Below are 20,170 nucleotides of genomic sequence, written 5' to 3'. Positions count from 1 at the left end.
CCACAATGTCACCTTCCGAAAAACGAACTTGAATTAAAAAGGAAATACGTGCAAATTAACTGATTTTCGACCACGGTAGTACAAGTATGGGCAAGTCAACTCGACTGCCCTGTCAAGTTCAGCAAAAATCTGTTGAGGCAGGGGCCCTGAGGCCCTGAAAATGATCACAGAAGAATTCTCAGAATTTGAACCAACACTTTTATGCTCACTCCCATAAAACATAACTACAATTATTATTCGGAAGTCGTGAGATGCGGTCTGGTGTGACGTAGGTTTCAGAAAAACATTTTCTTTATCGTGCCAACGTTTCGATCTTTATTGAGATCATCTTCAGGGCCTGGGATTTACAAACTTATATCACTAATCAAATTCAATACCGAGAACATACATATATTATCACATTACACAAAACATATATGATAACATATAAAACATTCATCACATTCCACACATCAAACATTTTTACATAGTCTAATTTTTTCAACAAATTAGCTTTCCTTTTCCTATTTATCCCCGTCTATATAATCCTGAAAGGATAATCTGGCCGAATCATTTCCAACGTTTTTTCCCTTCGTCGGCTCTTTTCACATCAAAGAAGCCGACGCCTTGTACAAAAATGTTTTTCTATATCTACTTCCTTCCCCAATCCTTCAAAATCCAAAGTACATAAACATAAAACAGCAATATCCCACTAGCATTCTCAACACTACACCAAGAATGGCAAATGTACGCAGAAAAAAAACCACTTTGAGTGAGTAGAAATACTTGGATTGAATATAAAAAAATATTTGTTTGCATTGTATAAATTCACTTTTTCCCACATCCTACATGTATTTGTTAAATTTAAACAATGTTTGTATATCCCAGGCCCTGAAGATGATCTCAATCAAGATCGAAACGTTGGCACGATAAAGAAAATATTTTTCTGAAACCTACGTCACACCAGACCGCATCTCACGATTTCCGAATAATCATCGACTAACGGTCACTAACCACCACACATAACTACAATATTAATTAGCTGAAATGCGTGTAAAGGTTGTTTGCTCTTAAAATTAAGAAAGGATACAAAGCCACATTCTAAGAAGCTGCTTGTATTCTAGCAAAAGTCTATAATAGGATCCAATTAATAAAGGTTTTTAAGTTGAGATAAAAAAAGTCAGTGCCACGAGCGGGATTCGAACCTACGACCTTCAGCTTGATACGCAGCTACTCTACCACTTAAGCTATCGTGACCTCGATCCCCCCGGGCACTAACTTCCCATCTCAACCCCACCTTTTGAATTTTCCATCCTTTTTGCCATTTTTCAAATGTCATGTAATCTATTTCATTCTCGGGGACAAGTGAAATGGCCACGGAGAGCTTTAGTGAAGTATACTTCATTATTACAATTAATTAAGGTTTTTAGTTGAGATAAAAAAGTCAATGGCACGAGCGGGATTCGAACCCACGAACTTCGGCTAGATACGCCGCTGCTCTACCACTTGAGCCATCGTGACATCGATCCCCTCGGGCATTAACTTCCCATCTCAACCCCACCTTTTGGTCAAGGTCAAGTCCCATCTCAACTAAAAACCTTAATTAATTGTAATATATTACTTGGTCAAGTGGACCACGAAATTAGTGAAGTTAATGAATTAAAATGAAGTATACTTCACTAAAGCTCTCCGTGGCCATTTCACTTGTCGCCGAGAATCAAATAGATTACACGACATTTGAAAAATGGCAAAAAGGAGGGAAAATGCAAAAGGTGGGGTTGAGATGGGAAGTTAGTGCCCGAGGGGATCGAAGTCACGATAGCTCAAGTAGCAGAGTAGCTGCGTATCAAGGTTGTTGGTTCGAATCCCGCTCGTGACACTGACTTTTTTATCTCAACTTAAAAACCTTAATTAATTGGATGATATTAATTGGTCAAGCGGACCAGGAAAAATAGTGAGTCTATAATAGCGTTAAAGTGAGACTAAATTACGGCAAAATTCTGTATAAGTCGAAAGAAATCATAGTGGTGGGAAATGTCAATATGAAGAAGAAAGTGGAGATTGCAAACAGATAGATGGTTACACCCAGTAACCTAATAAGTGATCTCTCGGGTAATGAACTTCGATATAATCATTTCTACAGATGGTCAATCAAATAAACTGCAAATTGGAAGCGCGTTTGCCATAGTCAACAAATAAAGTACAAGAATATGCGGCAAATGATTTCGATTAGGCCCAACCTGCGCTGGTGACCAAGCACAAGACGTAGCAGTCATGGAAGAAATAAAAGAACTCGAAGTATGGAAATTAATAAAAATAGTCATTTTTACACATAGTCAATCAACTTTCGTTTTTTTTTTGTTTTTTTTTCAAAAAAAGTCCATTTGTAAGTATGTCGGGCTCGAATGCAGGGCCGCTGGATTCGATCCCGGGACCTTTACCTTAGAAAGATGAGCGCCGTGTCAACGCTTAAACCGTTGCGGCCACACACGCCCCCACTATTGTTATTACAACCTATAGCGTAAATTAGGGAAAAAATAAAGATGATTATGATTGGAAAGAAATCAGCCAACAACCGTAATTTTGAAGAAACCTACGCCCTAAAACCAATCTGCTACGCAATCAAAAAAAGATCCGTAACATCACACTAAAGAAATGGAAAGAAGAACCACAGGAGGTGAAATAAAAAAATCCTTCCCAACTGTAAAGTCCATAATGCACCATGACACGCGAACTCTCTCCTACGCAATTTAGTACGGGACACGGAAACTTCACGACAGCACACAAGACACGGATTTACAAATCAACAACCCATACATATAATTTACACCATGATCCATGAACCATGGATAACAATGGCCGAAGAGAAAAAACCCAAAACACTATGAATTACACAATCCCTTTCACGGAGTACAAAAAGGACTTGGCTAAACGAAAAATCACACTGAAGATGGCGTAATGCCGAAACTCGTCTGACAGTCTCAAAAACAACGAGTATAGACAGACAGAACGATCAGAAACGACCTAACACCAATACTTACCAAATCATTTTGGTCTTTCAGATTATGTTTTTTTAAGAATAAATACCTTTTCGTTCGTTGATAAAAGGTGCCTTTATTTCGAAGGTGATTTTCCCATTAGGTTTCATGTCAAACCTAGCGTGCCACTGTCAATGACAGTCTTTTGGCCAGGACTAAGCATCGCGTGTTTTCTTTATTGTTTATCTTGTTTACTTGGATTGAACCCCGCTGGGAACTTTTCACAACAATTAATCTCGACGATCTTAAGGATTTTAAATGTGCTAAGACATGCCAGCACCGACACCTTTCTGGGCTATTTAACCAAGACCGATAGTCAGCTTTTTGATGTGATTTAAGCAAGTATGCTCGGCGTCCTGAGCAAAGATTGGATTGTACTAAAAGTAAATTTATTTTTAAATAGTTATAGTAATGCTTATATACATTTAATTGAGCTTGTTTTGATCGCTGACTATACATTTTCTCTCTCTTGATTATGTCTTAAAAGAACAAAAATGACAATATCAATTTTATAAAATCTACATTCGAAATAAGGAGAAATTGTTGCATTTTGAATTGACCACAGTCGTCAAATTTCCATTAATCACGACCAGATTTGTCGAGGTAGATCAGAACAGCTTTCATAACCACATCAAATTTCCAGTCGCGTGTAAAACTTTAACTGGAATTGACACTGGTCCTCAAATTCACGATTTGTTTTGACGAGACTTGTTTCAACTTGAAAACAGGGGGTTGCGGTAGTATTATTTCGTTATTAATATTGAATGTACATGTCGAGTGAAAAATTGTGACATTTCTTCATAGGGTCTGCCGAGAAACCGACGGGTCTGACAAATCAAAACAGCGAAAAACGGCAGACCAAAATAATCGGTACTGACCGAATTACAAACACGAAAACACCCAACAAATTTGGATGGTTTTTTTCATTTAAGAATTTATGTTAAAAGGCTTGAATTATTTGCCAACTTTCCGTTGATGGAATTTTAGTACAAAAAAAAACTATCGTTAGTCAGTTACTAATTTTACTATTTACAAAAATTTTTGCTTGTTTATCTTATGACGAACACATTTGTTGACTTCTTTACGTGCAAAGATTAAATAATTAAATTGCTAGCAAATTACAAGATACCCTTTTCTGGTACGCAAGAAATAAAATTGTGGAGATATTCACATTATAATTTTATTTATTATAATTGAAACATTTTGTTTTTTACTGTTCCTCCTTAAGTTTCCAATTGTCAGTGTTATTTGATTCGGACAAATAAAACAGACTTTGTGATTTTTTTCTTGGGGTCTGGGATTGACAAAGTTGTAGTTTGAACGTTTCCAATCATGCTGCCTAGCCATGCTGTTTTGGTCTGTCAGACGAGTGAGAGAGACAGAAAAAACAAAAAACAGCTTTCTTCCAAAACACTGTTTTTTAGTTAATTCTGTGGAATAAAGGCAAATTATTGCTGTCTGATTTCCTTTTGGTTCCGCGAGGCGATGAGCTTATGTCGTCTTATGTCGTCGCCGAATATGGTCGTTTCCGATCATATTCGTCTGTCTTTCATCGTTGAGTTTTTTACATTCCTTACTTCTTTGACCTAACAATCACAAAAACCGATAATCGATTCCAATTCGACACATACAGAATATCAACGGCAACAATCAACATCGTAACAGCTGACTCATCTGACAGACTAAAATGAGGAAAGGCAGGATGGAATGGTATGAAATGACATAGTTCATCTCCTCCCAGATCCAGAGAGAAAATCTCACAAAGTTTTACTTTTCTGACAAGGGGACGACCAAGTTGGTGTTTCACGGATTTGGATCAAACTTTTTTTTGGTGGTTTTACACTCCAAAATACGGGACACATATCCGCTACTTCTTGAGAATAGGCCCTTGTTTCGCTTAAAAAAATTGAAAGTTTAAATTTTTCGTTTTTTAATTTTTTCGCCGTTCTACTTACTGAAATCAACTATATGAATATATCATTTTACAGCATTTTGTATGCTGATTGCTATGAAAATATAGTAAAAGCTATCAAAATTTGTCAACTCCAAATAATTTCTAAAAACCAAATATTTTTCAAGTATACTAGGTCATGAAAAAATCTTTTATGACATTAATACGAAAATTTGTTTCAACACCTCTATAGACTCCTAAATATAAATTTTTGTTTGAATCTAAATTTATCGATTTTTTTTTATCTTAAAATATTTCCGATTTTTAAGAAGTCGTTCTCTAAATATCTGATTGAACGTCTAATAGGTTTTAACGTCAAACATACCATTTGAAAGAAAAAAAACGTAGCTTTTTAACGATGTATGTACCATGAAAATATGTAAAAATTTCTATAAGAAAATACATAAAATAAGATAAAAATAAGAATAAGAAAATATCACTGTCAGAAATTATTTCTGATTTTTTAATTGAATTTTAATGTTTGATACAGTTATAAACTGCACTTGACAATTTCTTTAAAACTAATTATCTAACCATGAAAGACATGGTTTTCCAGACATTGAAAAAAATTATGTTAGAGCTTGCACTAGAATCAGTCACGCAGAAGATCGTCGAAATTATCAGTCAAAAAATTAATTTGCACCGATTTCCGCGAAAGTATTTAAAGGTGTTAAAATGCTAGAATCACAAGGAGGTCAAATCCAAGTTTTGACTATTTTCTCAAGTACTTTGATTACAGAAGGTTTATTATGTTGAATTATCTTTTTAAATCATACCAAATTAGAATATTCTGAGCGTCTTAGAACATTTTTGTTTGTATCTTAACGAACAATGAAATTAATACACCAAACATAATAATTTTTTAATCTTTAAATAACGATTTATGATCATTTAATTGCGACTAAAATTAAATTTTGCAAAAAGTGTAATTGCTGGGAATTAAACTCTCTGCTACCAGTTTTTGTCACCCTCTCTCCTTCGGTTTCCTACCAGCGGAGGTGGAATTAGAGAGTAAAGAGAGTAGATCTACGAATAAAGAAACAATATTAGCTAAATTAAAAGTATTTATGACTTCGCCCTTCCGGGATCCTTTCCGGTCCACCCAGGTTCGTGACAACTGTGAGAAATGATAGGCTCAACTCTGGGCATCCGTTTATACATGTACATGATTTGAGGTTAATATAATCACTCATGAGGCTTTTGAGCTGAAAAGTACACTTGGTGAGGTATCGGAACATACAAATACGGAAAGAACAGCTGCGAGTAGTTTCAAATAACTAAAATAAAAATATCCCTTATCATGTTCGTTTTTAAACTTAAGGCAATTAATAATAAATATACAAACATTTTAAGTGGGGTTTTTAAGATAATTTTTGAAATAATTTAGAAACAGAAAATTAAGTAACATTAAATGGAAAGAAGTATTTATTCAATAATTATTAAATATGAATTTTACATAACGTCTTAAGAATAGGCTAAACCCGCACAACGTCTGTGTCATGCCGAACTGTTGGTCCGTTTTATTTATTTTTAATAACGGCTTAAAATAGGCTAAACCCGCACAACGTCTGTGTCATGCCGAACTGTTGGTCCGTTTTATTTATTTTTTTAATAACTGTTTGGAATAGGCTAACCCCGCACAACTTCCGTGTCATGCCGAACTGTTGGTCCGTTTTATTTTTTTTTTTTTTTTATATTTTTTATTATTTTTGTACCCTTACATGCTAGTATATTTTAAAAATGTGATCACAAACCGTTTTTCACGTTTATTTCAAAATATTTTCTTATTTTACGTATTTTATTAGAAAACTTTTATACATTTTTATGGTACATACCTCGATACAAAGCTACATTTCTCTTCTTGCAAATGGTATAGTTGTCATTAAAATTCTTTTAGCCGTTTTTGAATTTTAACTGTTTCAATTAGATATTCTGAGAACGGATTGTTAAAACTCGGAAAAATTTTAGGGTTCAAAAAAATCGATAAATTTAAATTCAAACAAAATTTTGTATTTATGGGTCTCTAGACGTGCGGAAACAAAATTTCATATCAGTTTCACGAAAAAAATGTCTAACCTAGTTTTTTTTTAAAATATTTAGTTTTTAAAAATTTTTTGGTTATTGACAAACTTTGATAGCTTTTATTACATTTTTATTGCAATCTAGAACAAAATGCTGTAAAATGTAGTAAGTAGAACGGCGAAATAATTTTAAAAAGGCAAAGTTTATACTTTCAAATTTTTTATCGAAATTAGGGCCTATTCTGAAGAAGTGGCGGATACGTGACCGATATTTTGTAGTGTAGAATCACCAAAAAAAGTTTGTGCAAAATCCGTCAAACATCAACCCGGTCGTCCCCTTGTGACTCAGATGGGTACAATGAACGTAAGAAGAACGTAAAAAAGTAATCTTCCAGTTTTTTCCATTGATGAAATGTTTTATTGCTAATCCACTATGAATTTTCGTGGCATAGGCATATTTTAATTCTCTCTTTCTTGAGGTGATAGCGGGTAGTTTGATCGTTTTCGATAATTTTGATCTGTATATTCTCCCTGTTTGGTCTGTCATACACACATACAAAATCCAACTTAAAAAAACAAAATGATCGCAAACGACGAAACATAGGTTAGTGGTGACTGATGAGCTTGTAGTTTAGTCTTTTCTGATCATTTTTTCCTGCCGTTCTTTGTTGGTTTGTTATATTATTTAATTCCTTGACCTACCAAATGCACAAGCAGGTTTGACATCGCCGGTTTGACAAATCCATTGCACAGAACGGAAACGGAAACGGACTTCATACGAGCTGACACAAACTTACACAGACAAAATGGCATCACTTAAATATCAGACAAAACAGTTTAAGCAGACTAAAATGTTCGGAAATTGCCAAACTACAGGTACATCACCTCTCCTACCCAAAGAGAAAAATTGACAATTCAGCAAGAAAACAGTCTTTCATCATTGAACAAAATCTAGCGCCTGTAATTTTCCCAGTGTTTTTAAGGAAAAGCCGTTTTTTATTTCTTGTTTATTGTAGGTTTTAGTTTGATCGTTTTCTAAAATTTGGGTATGGTTATCGTCACTTTTTGGTCCGTTCTTCTTAAATTCCAGACTTGTTTTTTTTTGTTCTCGGATGAACTGCTTTTATTTTTGCTGATTACTGTGGAATCTAGGAATGTGAGCTTTCCTTTTTAGGTCTGAGAAAAGATGTGCTTCCGGTCGTTTCCGATCATTTTGGTCAATATACCCTCTGTTTTGACCTCCTTGCCCCACCAATTACAAAACTGATAATCAACTTCAGTTCGACGTTTTATACAGAATACCAGCAGACAAAATCAAATGAGCTGACTCAAACCAAACATTCACAGATTCTCAGGACACATGGGAGTAGAAGGTAACGAGAAAGTGGACACCCTTGCAAGGAAAGGGGCTGCCACACCGCTGATAGGACCCGAACCCTTCTGTGATTAACGGATATCTCAGATAGAAGGGCAAAATGAAAATGAAGGAACAATGGAATTCACTCATTGGACATAAACAATCCAAGAATCTTCTAACCAATTTTGGTAAGAAAGAAATCACAGAATGTGTCAAAGGAAGCAGGAACAGACTGCGAATCCTAACAGGACACTGCAGATTAAATGGACACTTAAAGAAAATTGGAACAACCCAAGATGGCACATGTAGATTCTGCAAGGAGGCAGAAGAGACACCAACACATTTACTAACAAACTGCGGACTTCATTAACCCGCAGGAGGAAACGTTTTGGGATGTATAATGTGACCATAGAAGAGCTTCAACCACTAAAACCGGGCCTATTAATCAAGTTTCTTGATGAAATAGGGCTCACCGATGTGCTTTAGGCAGAGAACGGGGGATACAATAGCTCTTAAAGGGCGCAGTATACCATACCCTGAAAAAATTACATCTACATCTGCATCTACAGACACAGATACAAAATGGCAAACATTTAAAGGACAGCCATCTCACCATTGTCAGTTTGTGTAGCGACAATGAGCTGAACAATGTCAAACTTTTTTCGTCAGATAAAAAAAAGCTTTCTAGCAAAAATACTGCGTAAATTCTGGCAAATTTTAACCTCTTATGTTTATGTTCACTGATCATAGACTGTATTATTTGCTGATCTAGCATGAATTTCCTTCATAATGAGGGATGAGATTTCCTCTTAGGGTCCGAGAGGGTGTAGATAGGTCGCTTTCTGATCATTTTGGTCTGTTTATCATCGCTGTTTTCTTTCTCATCATGATTTTATCTGATTTCTAAGCAACCAATTTCCCTAGTCACAAAACCCCAATCGAAGTTTTAAGATATAAAATAAAATTGATAAAACCATAAACAAATAAAAATTGAAAATATGTCAGGTAAACTATATGAATATGCTTGAATTTCGACCAACAAAAATTTAATTTTACTTTATGAGTACTTTTTAAAAATTAAAAGCGTGAGTAGAATTGAAAAACAATGTTTCTTCATTAGTGCATTAAATAAAGAAATGAGTGAAAAAAGCCAAATGTGCAAAAACATTTTTGTTGTCTCGACTGCAAATCAATCGAGAAAGCCGACAAAATATAAATCAAACCACCTCACCTGAGTCGAAAGCTCCGTGTGACTGAGTGACGAGGATCCGAGGGTGGCGTGCAGCCCTGTTCGAGTCGAGTCGGGTGAAGCGGGGAGTTTAATAGCGAGCCCATCACATACAGAACCCTTCGACTTCACTCATTCCCTGTTCGATTTCGCCTGCCTCGACATGTTTGTAGCCGCGATCCATCACGGAAATGAGGACGATTCCAGCGAGGAAGAAGAGAGCAACATCAGCCTTTTGCAGGTGTGTCAGACATCGACTGTCGCAAAATTGTAAAAATCTGCGGTGAATATTGGACCGTTTTTCCTCTAATTAAAATTGAACGGTTAAAAAATAACTTATTCTTAAAAATATTCATAAATTTTACTTCACCATGCCTGAAATGCAAACTGATTTCAAAAACATGACTTCCAAAACAATATAGAACCATGAATTAACGTGATGTCATCTCACCCACAACTGCTGTACTGTACATAGTTGGGCGTTAACATAAACACGAATTTACAATTTTTTTAGTCGTCTGACAGACCAAAACAGCTAGGATAGGCTGACCAGTAAGAAAGGAAACGTCCAAACATCACTGACTTACTGTGTTTGCTGAGTTGCAAATATTGGCTATCTCACTCCAGCAAATGTTTGAGAATGTATTGTGAAGGGAAAGTAGTTCTTTGGCAGAGATTACATGAAATTTCTTGAATAGATTCAGTGGCGTAGCTACGAGGGTGCCAGTAGGTGCAAAGCACCCGGAGATTAGTTGGGCTCCAAACGTAGATTTTTTTTATAAATATACGGTTTTGTTGAGTCCTTTTCCTCCGTTTTCCAAATATCCTAAAAACGGACATTTTACACTAGAAAGTCGTCAAATCTTTGATATTGTCGGCAGAAGGCTGACTCTTTGATGCCAATTCGGCTTAAGTGCCATCCTAGGAGATGGTGGTTGAACCTAAGTCTGAACAATAGTGTATATTTTTTACCTCACGTTATTTATTATAGACTTCCATAAAATTTTCATTTTTCCAGCGAAGTGCTACAAATCTCCTTTACCTCATTCTTTTTTATTTGAGCTGTCTGAAGTCACTATACGATCCCTCTTCTTAGGGTTCCTCTTTGGTTAAATGGCCAGCTTTTCCGTTACTTTTCAATCGGAAGATCAGTTGTGGGCTTTTAATTTTGAATTAAATTAATAATAATCTCCAAAATGATAAGCCTGTAGTTTCGTCGTTTATGATTTTGGTCTGCATTTCGTCGCTATTTCGGTCCATCACTGCGTTTCGATTTCTCACCATCACCATCACGAACACTCAGCGTTTAAACTGGCATCACTAAGATATAAAAAGGATAGAAAATTGACTTACTTGCAAGCCAAGGAATAGAAGAACACTTTCAAGACGAAAAAACTCATAAGTTACCTAATCGTAATTTACCCAGTATCTGCTTACCCTAAGACCGTTTAGCTGATCGTTACGCACTTTTTTTTAACGAGGGTTCGCAACAGCAGAGGTTATATCCACCCTCGAAGTGCCGGTGTTTTTGAAAAAAAAAAAAAAAAAAAAAAAAAAAACTGTAACTATGTCGAATTCGAATGCAGGGCCGCTGGATTCGAACCCGGGACCTTTACCTTACAGTGATGAGCGCCTTAAACCGTTGCGGCCACCGACGCAAGGGAGCATTCTTGGACCGCTCTTTTACACGATTTGTACTGACATTCATCTCCTTTCCATTTTTACGATCGAGCAATCTTTTCCCACGCATAAAGATCACGTCATTGTACGAGAAACGTTTAAAACCATTTGCAGGGCCTCAATATGATTCAACAAATAAATATAAAACTAAATACATTGAAGTGCCAAATTGGCACACATTAACTGGCCAGTCATTCACACTGTCGTTACATTTAACCTACGAATATTTGTAAAAGAAGAACTAATGAAAAAAATAAATTCTAGAAAAAATGAAGGTAAGGTGAGTATGTAGATTCATTTTTTGTAACCAAAATCTGTGAGTAGAACCATAATTTACACATGTGAAAATAATTTCTTTCTCATACTTGCTACCTGTGCAAATAAGTTTTCCTCGTTATGTGTATTTTAACATTTTTCTTCTCGTGGTTAATAAGCTAAAAAGAGTTAAAGAACACTTGCCTAGGGATAGGGATAGGGATAAAAGAGGCAGCCACAAGGCCTACTACACCTCGACCTGATCTATTGTGCTCCCCTGTTATTTATAACTCATTGGCCAGCTTTAGGTTATTGACCTCCACAGCTTTCCCAGCGGCTTCTTGGTGTGGGATCTTGCTTGTGGTTTTTCTTGTCCTAGTTGCAAGAACCTGTACCTACATAGACCTTCACAGAAACATAAAATGTGTTCAGCGATCTCCTCCTCTTCCTAGCAGAGCAGAGTGTTTCTTCTGTCTGTACTCCTATCTGGTGCATGTGCTTTCTTAAGTGGCAGTGCCCTGTCAGGAGTCCAACTAGAACCAAGTTTTGTGGATGGTCCTTCTATGAATCTCTTCCCGTGCCTCATACATGTGGTATTGTTCCACAAGGTTTTGGACTCATTAAGGATCCATTTTAAGATGTATCCTCTTTTCTGGCAGCAGCTAAGCCGCAGTAGGGTTCTGGGCCCAGAGTGTCCATGTTGGCCCCCTTTTTGGCCATGTCAACCTTTCGTTGCCTTTATGCCCCAAATGTCCAGGGACCCATGCCAAGGTCAGGTCGTTAGTGTCACTGACTTCTGTCAGGGCATCCGTGCATTTCCAAACACTATTTGTCTTCACATCGCATGAGACTCATTCTGCCTGACTGTCAGAAAAGAAGGCTATCTTCTGGGAATGTATTCCTAGCCCTTTTATTTCTCTGGCGCATTGTTCAATTGCTATGATTTCAGACTGGAAAACTGTAGCATATTTACCTAGGTTTACTGTCAGTTCAAAGCGGTTCATCCCAAAGCCCTCAGCTCCCGTACCCTTGTCGGTTTTGGGGCTGTCAGTTAGCAAGTAGGAGTTTGCCTTTAGTGGTGTTCCTTTGGCCCATTCTTCCCTTTCTGGTATCAGTACTTTGCACTTTTTAGTGAAGTTGTACTTTGGAGTAGTGGCATCAATTGGCATGCCTAGAATGGCATCTGCCTGTATCTCCTCCCTCAGTTTCCATTGTTTATTTACATAGCCTAACACTTGCCTAAACTGAACAAATTTGCTGAATTTAAGGGCCATCTAAATGAAACAAACAAAATTTCAATTTCAATTTCAATACGACAATGTTAAACTGTTTCAACTTTCAAGAGGAAACTAGATTGGTTAGAAACATGGAGCCAAATGATGGACAAAATAAATGTACCACCATTCAATTTTAATGTGTTTAGGTTTATTCATATGTTGCATACCAAAAACATTCGATTGGGTTCGAATTTGGGCTTCGAGCTGGCCAGACATTTTCAACCTCATTCAGGTTGTGATCCACAATGCGTGCTCTATGTGGCTTGACATTACCCTGCATTAGCAAGAATCTCTTATGATGTGGGAGGGGGCAAATGGCACTACATTTTCTTAGATTATTTCTCGTAAGTACATCGTTGAAGTTACATATCTTCCTCGCACAACTTATTTGGTGCGGGTGTCTAAGGAAATGCTACGCTAGAACATCAATGATCCACCGTGGAATGCCACATGAGGAACCATTAAGCATGGGGCATACCATTCTCCTTAGCATCTCCAGATGAAATTACGCCCATCTGAAGATTGAGGCCAACTCTCACATCATTTGAAATAGAACTCGTCCCAATCTTTCAATGTCCAATTCACATGTTACCGTGCTAATTGAAACCTGGCCATTTTCTGAGCTGTGGAAAGAACTGATCCACGAGCCGAGTGCTGAGCCCTGTTATTTTCGTTAATGATGTCGTTTCGTAGAGCCTGATGATGGATGAATCTATCACCTCTCTCGTCCGAAGACCTAGGTCGACCCTGTCCTGGCCTTCTAGTGTGAAGCTCAGTTCTCTGAAGGCCAGAGAACTCTTCCTATTGCAGAGTGACTTACACTCTTCTGGCCTTCTTTAGCTCCTTCAAAATTGAACGGCATTAAAAACCAGCTTCTCGTTGGAAGGTCGCGTCAGAGGTCATACAATTCATGTCAAGAGATGTCTATAACTCCTTCAACCTGATGGTGAGCATTGAATGCTTGAAATCCGGATAGTTGTAAACAACAAATCTGTGGGTAGAACCATTTTTTACAAAAAGTGAATCTACATACTCACCCTACCTTCATTATTTCTGTCACCAGGACAGCCGCAACTTCTGTTCATTAAGATAGAATGGCATCCATGATGGAATGACATTGCTGCATTGTAAAGTGCAGGGTTCTAATTTCAAACTTAGTTTTTAATATGGGAGGTTTTTCTTCTTGGAATTTAATTTGGGGTCATGGCATTATAATGTGAGCTTTTAAAGGATTTTAGTCATTACAGACAGGTCCATAGGATGAATATGTTTTAAAAAACAATTGGATAATTCATATCGCTTGTGCAATCTGTCCGGTTATACAATAATTTTATGCAGGATGTGCATAATTCTTTTTATGGTTTTCTAATTTAATAATTTGTTCCAATATCATGTTCAATAAATAAAATTTAGAACAGGCACAACACAATCAATTGGACAAAACTTATGAACACACAAATGTATAATGAAAAAACAAAACTCCTATTAAAGACACTGATAGAAAAATGAAAAAATAAAATGTGGACAAAATAACAGGCTAATCACTGAATATGGTGCTAAAATGTGTCTAACAGCCAAAGACAAAAATTCTAGACAATCTAGCTAAAATGTAAAATGTTTTATTATTTATAAATTGGTTCAATTGACGACAAGATGATAAAGTGCTAAAGTAGTAAAGTAGACTGGTTAAAGTTGTATTAAAAGTACATGCCATTATATGATTGACATTCCAGAAAAGAAGAGAAGAATGCGAGCGCAAAGCAAGAAGGGGGGAGATGGACCCCAGGCTGGAATTCACATTCCAGCTGCTCATCGATGCCACTGGGCTTCCCCGATCAGAGATTATGGATAACGTATTTGAAGGGAATATGGTAAAATTGTGATAATTAATAATTAAAATAAGTATACTTTTTAACATTATAATTCACTAGCTGGATGAAATCAATGAGTTGTTCCTTCCCCATATGAGAAACAAATTGATTTGGTTTCACCAGGATGTCGAGGAAACTCCAGCAGCTCCTAGTCAAGATTTGGTACTGAGAAATAAAATAATATTCACTTTGGATACAAATACTTTAATTTTAGGGGAAAAGTATCGGTCTAAGAGCTCTTCAAGGAGCAAAATATCATCATCAAGCATTGATGAAGAAGAAACTGTTTTTAACGGACGGTTGGGAAATACCACTAACTGGTATATGCATTTATATGTTCAGGTTAAATACTTCAAAACAGTTACCAGAAGAGGGCTTTCAAAAGGTAATAATTGTATCTCTTGATTTTATTGCAATCTAAAAGGTAATACCGTAGGATCTCTTTTGTGGAGTTATCAATTCCGTCAATGTTGGCCTTGTGACGACTGTACAAAGGGTGATGGAACATGTTTTCATGGAAGCTTTGGCCCAGCCATCTTCAGAATCTGAAGAGGAAGAAGTCGGAAGCGCTATTGTGAGAGATCAGCTTCTCCCTGGTCTTAGGTCTTTCTGCAGTGCTCTCAAAGGTCTACAAATAGAATTACATTAATGAACTATATTTTTAATTTAAGGTCTTGGTTGAGACAAAAAAGCAAGTGCCACCAGTGGGATTCGAACCCGTGACCTTCGACTCAATATGACTTCTGACTTCTCAAGTGTAGAGCAGCGGCGTATTGAGCCGAAGGTCATGGGTTGTTTTTTTTTTTTTTTTTTTTTTTTTTTTTTTTTGATTTTGCATTCAGTCAATGTCAATTAATTGGTGACAACGCCAACCGACCCGGGCCACCCCCAAAGGGCACTACCCCATACACCCGCTTCTTATTCAGGTTTACATCTAATTTCGGTAGCATTAGAAGGATATGGATAAAAACCGTACATGGCAACAGAAGCCCCTGGAAAAGTCCACATCCTCCCCACTTCCCGGGGACCAATTGCCCTTTGCATGTGGAGTACCCCCCGGAGACAACCCGAGACAGCCGAGCCAGCACCCCCAGAATGACCCAGGTTCCTCACCTGTCAATCAACCAACTGATAAATAAATACTTATAAATAATCTATACAAATGTATCGGTATCAGCGAACAAATTTCTATATAACCAGTCAATAAATAAATCAGTATTTACATCGATAATAAATAATCAATCGGTAAATATATAATTAATAAATTACTAATGTAAATATATAAATTCTACTACATAAGTAACAATGTAAATCTTTAATAGATTAATAATTGGACAGATATTGCATTAATCAATTGATTAATTATCTGGCGATTAAGCCTTCAGATCATTTTTATTCAAAAATTCAAACGTCTTAAATACCATTTCATTTTCAGAACTTATAGGGCTATTAAAATTGAATGGCTTCTCTACCTCTTTGTAACTAAAAATTTGTTCAAACATGACATTTCTCGCTTCTTCATACTCCGGACAATCAAACACAATATGCTGCATTGTCTCGGGTTCATCGCATGTTTCACAATTTGGGGAGGGTCATAAACGAATTCTGTTCAGATAAGCACCACATATGCAGTGATTCGCCCTGATTCTGATAATCGAAGAAAAAAACGCCTTGCTTCCCCTCATTGCGAAAATCCATGAATGATAGCCTTAAAAAAAGAACCTGCCTTATCCCTATTATACCACTTTTTCCATTCCTGTGACAATTTTTTAGTTAGTACTCTCTTTATATCCGATTTGGGTATTCTGACGTTCTGGACTTCTGGTCGTAGCTTCCTTTCCAACCTATCAACAATTTCGTTATGCACCAGTCCACAGTCATGGGTTCAAATCCCACTAGTGGCGCATGGTTTTTTTCTCAACCAAAACCTTAGATTAAAAGTATAATTAATTAATATAATTAAAATGGTCAATACTACTAAATACATATATGGATTAATTTAAAAAAATATATTTTTGAATATTTTTAACTTGCCAATATTTATTTGGTTTTAGTCTGTGAAGAAGTGTGTAAGGAGCCGAATATATTTGAAGATGAGTGTACTTTGATGGACAATATACGTTCATTTGATGAAGCAAAAGAACTTCTTTACCAGCTAACAACAATACCCTTGCTTGAAGAGCGGGTCAAGCTTTGGCTAAAACGTATCCATGAAGTACGTTTTCATTTCATTATTGATTTTATCATCTAATTACAATAATTTTCGCTTAAAGGTTATTATGGAAAGTGAACAACTCAGAAAGGAGAACGACACTTCTGGCCCGCAAGACGAGCTGGAATATTGGAAGAAAAGGGACGCCCAGTTTTCACAAATTGTGGCACAGATTCAAGCTCATGAAGTCAGTTATTTGGCAATGACTGAAACAAAAGAAACTATATAAAATATATCGGTTTCAGGTCACGATGACTATCCAGTGTTTAATGATGGTTAAATCGAGAATACTGAAACTCTGGAAAGAAGCTGACATGAGAATCACTTACTGTTACAACGAGGCCAGAGACAATGCAAAATATATTCAAGCTATTGAAAAATCATGTCATGCTCTTTACCTACACGATCCAGTAATATTTTTATAATTTTATATGGGCAAATAAAACAGCATAAATTGTTTTTAGGTTAGGATGAAGAGTTCCATTCTTCGCCTTCTTCAGACGGTGAAACTCATTCACAGTGTTTCGCAGTATTACAACACGTCTGAAAGAACATCCTCTCTGATGGTTAAAGTATGTATAACTAAATTTCCTTTCAGAAATTTAAATAATTAACTAATTTACTTATTTACATGTACAGATAACAAACCAAATGATCAGAAACTGCAAGCAGTACATCACTTGCCACGGCAAAGAAAATATTTGGTCGCAAGACAGAACAATCGTCAGAGAAAAACTTGTTCACTGTGTAAAACTCAACAAAGCATATCACGATTCATACACTTACGTTAAAGAACACAATTACGTCCCAGATCAGCCTCAGTTGCAATTTTCTGAAAACTACGTATTTGGAAAATTCGACACATTCTGTAGGAGGTTGGCAAAAATTATTTCAATGTTCAACCTTGTCGACGATTATAATTGTTTGTTTGAATGTAGAATGGAAGGTATAATGCTTATTATTATTATTATTATAATGGATCATAAAAAGTTATATATTATTATTATTTCTTTTCCAGGATTATTACTCGGTGAAGGTTAGTTTAAAAAATTATTATTATTTACTTTTCTTTTATTACTTTTCAATCCTGTTCAATTAAGTGGTTGATTGTAGAACTTGAAGAAGTTGTCAAAAATTTTAATGATATCAAAAATAGCATAACATCGAAAACTTATGATTATCTTGAACAGCGCAATGTTGAGTTTGATGATGATTTCGAAGAATTTATCGCGAGCACAAATTCCCTTAAAGAGAAAATTGCTAATACAATTGAAGATAATTATTCAGGGATATGGGAAACTTTGCAAGGCGTAAAATTCTTAAATAGATTTGAAAAGGTAATTAACATTATTGTAATTAAAATTATATGTTTAATATTTTCATTATTGGCTTTAAGATAAGTGGTAAAATACCTTTGAAACAAATGTCTGAGAAGTATTCAAGGATTTTAAAATTTTGTGATAAACAGCTTGACAAAGTTTTAAAAGTGTTCAGGAAGCAGCATAACAAGCCGCCAATACCCACAGACTTCCCTCCGCTTGCAGGTTCATTTAACAGTTATATTTTCCACCAGGTCGTAATCAATTTAATTGTTCAGGTAAAATTACATGGGCAAGATCACTGGGAATGAATCTCAAAAGGCTCATTGACTCAGTCTCAGAACATCCCCTTCTAAGTCCTCTACCTGAGACAAAAGACCTCCAAAGGAAATTCGCCTACATAAAACACATTTTGGAAGAGTTTGAAGATAATGTTCTAGATGTTTGGATGAATCATAATGTAAATAATCTATTTCTGTGTCAAGAACAAACTTTAATCATTTTATTTTTACAGGTTTGGGTAGCGGAGACTTGCTTGAGAAAGAAATTACTCGTATTAAACGAAAAAGAAAACCACATCGATATAAATTTTGATTGTAGATTGAGCTGGATGATCAGGGAAGCTGAATGTATGGCAAAATTGGATCTGCCAGTCCCAGTTCTTTCTGTGGCACTGCTGTCAAAGAAAAACTATTTCATTAAAATCAAAGACTCCCTTGATGTAAAGATGAAAATTAATTTACACTACTTTAAATATAATTATTTATATGTAAATGTTTTAGGACATGCTTGTAAATTTTACAAATACAGTAAAAAGGGTTAAACTCGAGGTTCGTCCTTTGTTTTTACCGCAACTTGTCAGGCTTTCTAGCCTTTTAAAACCAGCACTAAACACCCTCAGTTGGACAGACCCACAATGGAAAAATTTTGTGGAAAACATATCAGAAGCTATAAACAATTTTGATATACTAATAACAAGGTATTACTTTTATATTTAATTGCTCTCCTTTCTTTGATTTATTCAAAATAAAAATAAACACAGGGTGCACGATGTTTATTCAAACCGAATCCTCCATGTCCTATCGAGCATCCAGAATGTATCTTTACACATTTTGCCAACAAATAATCCATGGACAATTGACGAATTCATAGATAAAACTGATGAAAACTGTCGCCATGCTGCTATTGTAAATTTTTTTATGTGATTTAAAAAAAATATATAATTTAGCTATATATTTTTTTTAACTATAGGAGTTGAACAGGAAGAGTTTAATGGTTGAAGAAGCAGTGGAAGAAATATTGGAGCTTGTGAGAAAAGCCGCTTTAGAGTTCAAAGCCAACCACTCAGTACCAGAAGAGTCTGATTTCATCCTCGATGGTAATCTCTTGTAAGCAATCAGTTGTGGCAAATTAAGTTTAAATTGATTTAAAGTTCCAGACGATAATAAACATGATATAATGAATGAAGCCAATCAACAGCAGCAAGATTGGAGCCAAGTGTGTGAATGCTTTGAAAACCCATACCAGCTTCTCCAAAGTGCAGGAGGGCTTTCAAAACCAATGCAGGTATAATTATGTATCTACTTGAATATTTACCCTACCTTCTAAGTAATAAAAGTTTTCCAAAGACATTGAAATTAATAGTAGTAGTTAAGAATTATGAATAATGTGCAGACAAGGATTCCAACCTTTTCTTAACCTATATAGGTCTATTGTGGGACCATCTATGATGAAGATTGTACAATGGAAAGTGCGCTTTTTCCCACAAAACTAAGCACTTGATGCCCCATCACAAAATTATAGACCTCTATATTGGCCACTGACTACCATCTGAAGAAGATGGACAAAGCAGAGACCAAACCATGCTAACTCTGTCAACAAAAAGCATAGATATCAGCACAAATCACTTTTGAATGTGAGGCATTATCCTGGATACAGTACAGTGACTTCTATAAGGTGATTGCTACACCAAGAGAGGTACA

At 36.0% G+C, this 20,170-nt stretch overlaps 1 protein-coding gene across 1 annotated transcript in view; it reads left to right on the top strand.

The window, feature by feature from the left end:
* The first annotated feature begins 9,737 nt into the window (after positions 1 to 9,737).
* Positions 9,738 to 20,170, top strand: part of LOC106668211 (dynein heavy chain 5, axonemal) — a 35,280-nt gene continuing 24,847 nt past the window's right edge. Inside the window, exons 1-19 of the mRNA XM_024227141.1 lie at positions 9,738 to 9,815; positions 14,520 to 14,657; positions 14,718 to 14,819; positions 14,872 to 15,042; positions 15,094 to 15,283; positions 16,712 to 16,872; positions 16,931 to 17,056; positions 17,115 to 17,279; positions 17,334 to 17,441; positions 17,509 to 17,815; positions 17,888 to 17,905; positions 17,983 to 18,206; positions 18,266 to 18,413; positions 18,467 to 18,648; positions 18,703 to 18,909; positions 18,971 to 19,167; positions 19,231 to 19,375; positions 19,440 to 19,566; positions 19,621 to 19,754. Coding sequence (XP_024082909.1) covers positions 9,738 to 9,815; positions 14,520 to 14,657; positions 14,718 to 14,819; positions 14,872 to 15,042; positions 15,094 to 15,283; positions 16,712 to 16,872; positions 16,931 to 17,056; positions 17,115 to 17,279; positions 17,334 to 17,441; positions 17,509 to 17,815; positions 17,888 to 17,905; positions 17,983 to 18,206; positions 18,266 to 18,413; positions 18,467 to 18,648; positions 18,703 to 18,909; positions 18,971 to 19,167; positions 19,231 to 19,375; positions 19,440 to 19,566; positions 19,621 to 19,754 — 2,928 coding nt within the window. The remainder of the gene's footprint in view (positions 9,816 to 14,519; positions 14,658 to 14,717; positions 14,820 to 14,871; positions 15,043 to 15,093; positions 15,284 to 16,711; positions 16,873 to 16,930; positions 17,057 to 17,114; positions 17,280 to 17,333; positions 17,442 to 17,508; positions 17,816 to 17,887; positions 17,906 to 17,982; positions 18,207 to 18,265; positions 18,414 to 18,466; positions 18,649 to 18,702; positions 18,910 to 18,970; positions 19,168 to 19,230; positions 19,376 to 19,439; positions 19,567 to 19,620; positions 19,755 to 20,170) is intronic.

The sequence above is a fragment of the Cimex lectularius genome, unplaced genomic scaffold (genome assembly GCF_000648675.2).
Source record: "Cimex lectularius strain Harlan isolate CLEC.00 unplaced genomic scaffold, Clec_2.1 scaffold158, whole genome shotgun sequence".
NCBI lineage: Eukaryota > Metazoa > Arthropoda > Insecta > Hemiptera > Cimicidae > Cimex > Cimex lectularius.
Note: the sequence above shows the minus strand (reverse complement) of the source record. Positions and strands in the feature narration are given on the sequence as shown.